At 41.7% G+C, this 8,211-nt stretch overlaps 1 protein-coding gene across 1 annotated transcript in view; it reads right to left on the reverse strand.

The window, feature by feature from the left end:
- CPS1 (carbamoyl-phosphate synthase 1) overlaps positions 1-7,994 on the reverse strand; it is a 66,931-nt gene extending 58,937 nt beyond the window's left edge. Inside the window, exons 1-6 of the mRNA XM_088167500.1 lie at positions 7,938-7,994; positions 6,939-7,049; positions 5,361-5,459; positions 4,630-4,725; positions 1,660-1,849; positions 474-631 (exon numbers count right to left, since the gene is read on the reverse strand). Of these exons, the coding sequence (XP_088023626.1) occupies positions 474-631; positions 1,660-1,849; positions 4,630-4,725; positions 5,361-5,459; positions 6,939-7,049; positions 7,938-7,994 (711 nt within the window). The remainder of the gene's footprint in view (positions 1-473; positions 632-1,659; positions 1,850-4,629; positions 4,726-5,360; positions 5,460-6,938; positions 7,050-7,937) is intronic.
- Positions 7,995-8,211: the final 217 nt, after the last annotated feature.

An 8,211-nucleotide genomic window follows, 5' to 3' on the forward strand; every position in this document is an offset into this window, starting at 1 on the left:
AAACTTCAGCATGAAATAACCCCTCCTAAAGACATCCCAGTTTAAGACCTGATTGCCTCCAAATTTGAACAGACCTTTCCACCAAACTGAATTTTATGTTTTCATACTCTCATCCTCAAGACTTCAATACTGCTGATTTTGGGGACCTTGAATCCTAACTCTAAATGGCTTGTATATGATTTAAGAAAAGTACCCCTGGCATGTCACATACTTTAGTGCTGCAGCACAGGAGTCACCCCAATATAATTTACTTCTCTTGTCAATTGGTAAATTAGGTTAGGTTTTCACAGTGCTTAATTGCATTTTCAGTCATTTTAAATCATGGTGACCCAGCATTAATCACCAAGGAGTGCTGTACACACTACAGCACCCACAATTGCATTCAGCTTTCACTCTACAAAACGAGAAATATTTTCACTAAGTCAAATGGGCAACAGTAATAGCAATCACATCTTCAAATTTATCTGATTTACCGACTCCACTGCAAGGCTAGGAGCAATCTTTTCATTTAGCTCAGTTAGTTTATCACAAAAAAGCTTTCTATCCTCGGTAGCCATGATGGATTCAACTGAGGTACCAAGGACCTTCACCCCATATTTCTGCAGTACTCCTTGCTTGAAGAGCTCCACTCCTGCAGAGTAAACAAAGGCACAGTTCTGAGGATTGATAGCAGATGAAGAATCATAGAATTAGACAAGGACAGAATGGTTTGGGCTGGAAGAAACCATAAAGCTCATCTCATTCCAACCCCCTGCCATGGGCAGGGACATTTTCCACTATCCCAGGCTGCTCCAAGCCTCATCCAACCTGGCCTGGGACACTTCCAGGGATCCAAGGGCAGCCACAGCTTCTCAGGGCACCCTGTGCCAGGGCCTCACCACCCTCACAGAGAAGAATTTAGAAAATTTAGAACAAAGAAAGCATTCAAAAGATATCTGATTAGCTGACAACTTGTCCGGCCTCATTCACAGCTGATTTTATTTTTTTTATCAGAACTCATAACCATAATATGAAATTTTCCATCCTCAAATCTCTGAAGCCTGGGATAAAGCTACAGTTACCACTTGACCATCATCTGCACCACAGAGCAAAGCAGCACAGATGAATATTGGTGCAAGAAGTTTTATGAAGGTAACTTTTCTTTTTGATCTCTGCCTCAAGGTGGTCAAAACATCTCAAATCCAACCATGATAACTAAGATTTAAGATGAAAAGCAGGACATATGAATTACTTTAAAGTACCAAACCCAGCAATTAGATGTTAAGTTCACACCTTAGGAAGAACTCACTCCCCCATGGTTGGTATCTCTGCCTCTATCCCTCAGTAACCTGGCCAGTGTGTGAGGCATGTGGGGATTGGATGCAGGCACAAATAAAATCTGCAGAACGTGTGGTAGAATCATGGAATCATCCAGGATGGAAAAGACCTCCAAGATCAACAAGTCCAATGTGAACCTAGCAGCACTATGTACACCATTCAATCGTGTCCCCAGGTGCCACAACCACATACCTTTAGAGCACTGAGCATCTTCTCAGTGAAGAAACATTGTCCTGACATCCAATCTAAACCTCCCCTGGTGCAACTGAAGGTCATTTCCTCTGATCCTGTCTTGTTTTGGCCTGCCTGGAGTGCAGGAGGAGGCACCTGTGTCACACTCACCACAGTTGAGGGCAGTCTGGCCACCCATGCCCAGGATTAATCCGTCGGGACGCTCTGCCCTGATGACCTCGGTGACAAACTGTGGAGTGATGGGCAGGAAATAGACAGCATCAGCCTGCTTCACGCCACTCTCATTGGTCTGCACTGAAGCAATGTTGGGATTCATGAGGACAATTTTCACATTTTCTTCCTGGAAAATTAAAAATACAGTGGTAAAAAAAAGTTAGCAGCAACACCAGCAAGAAGAGATAGGGTTCATCAAGCAGTTTACCAACAGCAGGATTTAAAAAATTATGTACTGTCCTGTAAGACTTCTGGTCTGAAGGCTGAGCTAACGCCACTTCTTTACTTTTGTGCCTGTGAATATTGAGGGAATGTAGATTCCTACGTGATTCAGAAATTTGATTGAAATTGTGAACACATTTAGGAATTATACAGGAGAGACAGGTACAAACTTCAGCATACTCGTGTCCATTTTCCTTTGCAAGTCAAATTAAAGGTGCCAAAGCAAAAAATTTAATCAAGACCTTTTCTTGCCAAGCAGAAAGTCTTTGAAGTTCTCAGCAATAGTAACAAAAATACTTTTTTTTTCTTTGACTTTCCATAGAAATACTTTCTTGTCCTGGTATTATCAGTTTAAAAATCTCACCCCATAATTTTTTTTTTATTTGATATTGCACATATTAAAAGATAAACTCTGCCTTTCTATGAAAGATGAAGGTTAGCCAAAATTTTACACTGCTCTCTGTCACAGATGAGAAGCAGAGATAGAGTGATAATAGATTATCTGTTTAGTTTATCTGTTTCCTGTTCTAACAGTCTTGCTGCTCTTTAGCTACAGACAGAAATGCACTGGTTTGCTCATTAATAGAAAATTCTGAGTCAGAGCTGGGCAGATCAATCCTCCTCACTCTCAAAATATTAGCATGTAATGAGGAAACCAAGGAAGTTTTGCTAAAAATGATGGATGAGGCCAAGCTTAAAAAAAAAAAAAAAGTGTCAACCACATGCAGTAGACATGCAGATACAGAAAGTTGTTCTGCTGCTTTGTTGAAAAGTGCCAAGGCTGTGGCTTCATTTTTACAAGAACTCATTCTACTCTCCATCAGCTTCATGTAAGGCTAAAAACTACAAACTAACATAATTTGCTAAAAAATGCTAGTTGTAGATGCAAATTGCATTTCAAAAGAAAAATTTTCTATATGGAAGTTATTAAAAGGTTAAAAAATGACAATTCCCATTGAAAAGAGGAACAGTGACAATATTTTAAAAATATTATAAAGAAACAGACTGGAGAAAATGCTATGGAAGCATTGCTAGGATCAGTACAGAAAGTGCTATTTTCCCTCAGTTCACAATAAGCATGAAAATGCCATAGGATTCTTCTGTGTTTGTTTGTCTCACTGCTTTGGGGGAACAAAGAAATAGCTCACCTGGAGCAGTGGTATTCTCACTCAGAGCTCTCAGTGTTGAGATCTTGGATAACATTTCCTCTCCTTTCTTTGATAACTTAAAATACTGCCTTAAAGGCTGGCTGTAAATTTCTGCTGACCTTTTTTCCCTGTGAAAAGTTGGATTTTTTTTTCACTGAAGCACATTTTCCTTGGAAATGTGTGGAACAGGGGTGGGAAAGAAGATATAAAATCCATATGGAAAATATTTTGGATTTAGCCAAATGATCCTTAACCGGGTAGTTTTCATGGTGATGGTGAGGGAAAAGATCAAAACATTCTTCTCTAATAAATGTATTCAAAAATTCATGGCTACAATTCTGTTGAAACAAATGGAGGAGGGAAAAGTTTATCACTTTTCAACAAGCTGGACTATCTGCACATCTCACCTCTTTCTTCCCTGATAATCTGGGACAAGGCAACTTAAAACATCAACTAGCAGTGATGATGAGGATAATTAATGAGAGAATTTATGCTCTCTGGGCTGATGTTTCATTGATACCACATCATTCTGGCCCAATTGCTTGGCTGTTTGCTCTTGCAACCCTTTCCTTCAACTTCTTTTAGTTTTTCATAAACCTACAGAACTCTGTTTAATGGCCACCCATCCTGATAGAGACATTTGTTACAACTTCATTAAAGCAATGAATTAATAATAATCTAGGAGGGCTCCATTTCTCTTTTTGTGTAATATCCACCTATATTCAGCCAAGCTGGGATAATCCCCAGAGAAAATTATCCAGAAGATTTTCCAGGTGACCACAAGCTAGTCTGCTGTTCACAGATGCTTCCAGGCCTTGCTCTTCAGGAGATGTTCCTGCTTTTGATTAATATTTTTTCAGATACAGACTGTGGAAATCTCATCTTCTCAAGACCTTTTAGTCTTTAAAAGAAGTACCCATTTAACTGTCCAGGATTGAATATTAGTACCAGCACCTTCTTATAATGAATCACATCCAAGAGCCAATCAAGAGCAGCAGCACCCAGCAAAATGAATCAGAACATCAGCACTGAGAACCTTTCTAGGACCTGTTCTGGAAAAAAAATTGACACATGACCTTTAAAAAGTTCATCCCATTTAAAATAAATACCATTTAGAACACCTGCCTTGATGAGAGATTCTTTTGTATAGCAGTAGACAACTGTTCAGTTTTTGGTTGTCTACCTTGCAGAGTGTTGACATACCACAAAAGTTCCAGGTTTTCAGCTCAGGTACATCTGACCATATTCCTCCTCCTCCATTTCCATTCAGTTTAACAAGCCTGGAGCAAACAGGCACACATCACAAATAACAAACTGCTTGAAGGCTGTCATGGAAACCCCAACAACATCTCTCTTTGGAAGATAATTCTGAGTGGTTAACTGACATCACTCAAACAGCAAGTTCACCTTACAAAAATTGCTAATTTACAGTCATTTACCCTCACCAGCTTCCCTGGCCCAGCTGGACACAGTTGGAGGATCAGTTTAGCTGTGAGAAGGGAAAGATGAGGTTAGTATTTTCACAGCATCTTCTCACCTTCAAGGCTTTCACAGCCTGTGATCCAGAGTAATCAAATTCCCCTGCCTGACCAATTGACAGACCCCCGGATCCCAGGATGAGAACCTTGGAGACCTGCAAGTGTCAAAGGGCATGAAAACAGTCAGTCCCAGAACAGAGACTGTGCAGCACTGAACTGTCTTAAATTACAGAACATAAGTTTTCAAAAGAGAAGTCACTTTCAAAAATCACCTCAGTTTTACTTCTTGGAGTATTTTTACTGGAATTCTCCCTTATATCTCCATGTGACTCATGGATAGAGCAAACAAGAAACATATTAATTGTTTCATGTGCTTATAGACAACCATGCCTCACTTTGGCTGCCCACAAAATCCTGCTGCCTCTAAGACAGCAGAACTGGATGAAATTCAGTTCACGTAAGGAATTTCAGACTTATTTGCTAAGCAACCGAGCACCAACATTACACTGCTGGCACAAAATCTCATGGCCAGATTATCCCAGGGCACCTCATTATACTGCTATGAGAGTACCTTTCTCAGGAGAGTTGCAAAGAAAATACATGAAACATCAGAACTTAAAGCTCTTTCAAAGAAAACAGAGTTAATAACACAAGAGAGGCCAGATGACTGTGAGATAAGTAGCTGTCAGGACTTTTATAAGAGAACCCTCCTTTGACTTCTGTGTGGATTCAGTAGGAATTAACTGGCTCCCAGTCTCACTGACAGGCATGAAAATACGTGTACACTGACCTGCACTCTAGAAGCTGTCACTCCAGCCTTGGGAAGGACTGAGGGAATGGTCGTGCCTTTCCCTTTCTTAACCAGGGAAATAAATGAATCAAATAGGAACTAGGAAAAACAAACATATGTATTTACTGCCAAAGCTGAACAAAGCAAAGAAGGAAAAATCAGGCCATTTGTGAATTCATGCAATCAGCTCTGCTCTGCTGCCTTCAGCAGGCAGATTTATACCATCTCAGAAGAGGGGATCATTATTTGAAATTTATATAACAACTTTGACATATCTGACAAAGCTGCATTCAAGAAAGTGAGGTCATAATCAGGAAGAAAACACACATCAATCATGTCTGTGTGCTCTGTGGCTGCCAGTGCAATGTGTGAACGTGCACCAAAAGCTAAAACACAGAAGAGCAAACACTGAACTAGCTCAGGGAACCCTCTGGAATGGTGCCTACTACAGAGCAGAGGTAGATAAACATCATTTGTGTGAAATCAGTCTTGTCCTTCCAGAGGAGAGCCCAGGGCAGCTGTCAGAAAAGTGCTCTCCAAGCGGGCAGGGCAGGAAGGCAGCAGGACCCTCACTGGAATCAGGCAGCTCCAGGCAGTGGGACAGGCTTCCCAGCCACCCCACACCTGCCAGCCTTCTGCCACACAGCCCCTGAGGCTGCCCGAATGCTGGGAGTTACCTGTGGAAGGAGTATGGATGCATCCTGCAAGCCTATCAGGATAAGAACTATCTTACCAAACCATCCCAGCAGTGGGAGTGCACAGGCTTGGAAAAGACACACAGATGAGTTTTTTGAGTGCTCCGATATACACTAGTCAATCAGATTGCTATGAAAGTTCCTGATATCAAGAGATTTACTTGCAGATTTAATCAACATCATCAAATTAAGATTAAAATAAGCATTTCTAGGTATTCTTCCATCCTCGTCTCTCAGGAAATGCTAAATAGTTTATTTATGTTCAGACATGCTTCCTCTGCCTTCCACATCCCCTGATGCTGCTTAGTCATATTCTGTGACCACGCAACCAGTTGTTACAGAATTTGTGTGAAGTCACAGATGGGGGATTAAAATTTTATTTCACTTAGGAGAACCAGAGTGAGGAAGTATGAATTCATTTACATAACTCTACAGTAATTACAAAATTTGAAAGTGGAACTAAAGTGTATTAGAAAGTTAATGATTTTATTACAAAGCATCTGGCTAGTATTTTTTACTGTTAAGGTAAAATCCTATTCCTTTTGCAGTCTCTTTTGCAAGAGATTTGAACCTGATCCTGCAAAGGTTTAAGCATTTTAGTAACTTCCAACTCAAAGATAATCCCACCAGGATACATACACACCACATGAATGGAAACACTGATCCAAAGCACTAAGAAGTCAATAGACCTCTTGCTGCTGATTGTAATTAGCTCCACATCAAGCTAAGCAGACACAAGCCTGGGCATGCCTGGGCCTTGGCTAGGATCCTGACACTTCCAGACCCGAGATTTAGGAGCATCACCAGCTGGTACACCTGCTCATAAACATCTGTACTCACAAGGCCGTCTGAAAGCAAGCCCAGATCAGCCCTCGTACATTACCTCTGTGTCCCTCGGCCCAGGATTTGCATCTGGATAGAACTGAACTGTGAAAATCGATCTGGTCTCATGCATAATTCCCTGCAGGAATAAAAGCACTCTCTCAGACACCTCCTGACAAGCAAGTGAACAGAAAGCCACACCTTATCCCTGTAAACACTGAAGGCCAAAGGACTGATGTGTTTCTAGGGGCTGCCAAATCGGCACCCATTTCATTCCCAGTCTCTTGCTGTGCTGTTAACCCTCAGCTGTGCACGGACTGGGGGGCACAGTGGAGACAGAGCTTCCTGATAAGCTGTAAGCATCTGACAGAGCAGGTACACAGGGCTCCCTGCAGAGTCCTGGGACTGGGCAGAGAATTAAAACATACCTGGCAAGAAAAGATCACCTGGGACAAGGCTGTTATGGAATGAATGGTTTATCCATTCCAAGCTGATTGGTTCTGTCATAGAAGAAACGGATTTTGGTCACATTCTTAATTTCCATAATTCCCTTTAAATGCTGACACAAGGCCTTGATCTCTGCCCTGGGTTGGGTAAAGTGGTGAAGGAGACCACTGCTGTGGACAAACAATAGCTATGAAGGACCTAAACTGAGTTTAGAGAGTGTTTGTAGTTTCAGTTGGAGCCAGGAAAAAAGATTTCTCATTTGAGTGGTCTGATATCACCCAGAAGCATGATCCACTGGGAGACTACCCCATAGGGGTCATTGCTCATGGTCCCCAACTCCAGATGGGGGTAGAGAAGTTCCTCAAGAGGAAATTCGGGGAATATCGGCCATGATACAACCTGCTTCCCTTAGGAATGGACAAAGGAGCCCAAACAGTCTCATATAGAGCCACAGTGCCATCCAGAGCTTCAGGGTGGGATGTCAGGATAGGAGAGGGATAAGAAATGAGGTACTGACCACAACATTATGGGATGAATTTCTGCTCTCGGAGGAAAGAATTCCATCAGTCTGTCACATCTTCCCTGAATGCTCAATTTCCTTGTAGCTACATACCTGTATGTATCTTTTTAAAATGTTCACTCCATGCCTTGCCAGTATTTGGAAACCCATGCTGGCCCTGTCCAGCTCTGACAGGTCAGGTCAGCCACAAGAAATGCTTTTTCTTTTTCAAGCAGAGGAATGCGACAGACTGAACAGAACAGACAATCCAGCCCTGATCCTCCTTGTGCATGCTAAACCAACACAGTCCTTGTCCCTCTCCATCTATGAAGGTTTAGGAGACTATTGCTGCTTTGGGGCTCACAGAAATGCTTTTTTAGCTCACATG

The sequence above is a fragment of the Sturnus vulgaris genome, chromosome 7 (assembly GCF_052056855.1).
Source record: "Sturnus vulgaris isolate bStuVul1 chromosome 7, bStuVul1.hap1, whole genome shotgun sequence".
Lineage (NCBI taxonomy): Eukaryota > Metazoa > Chordata > Aves > Passeriformes > Sturnidae > Sturnus > Sturnus vulgaris.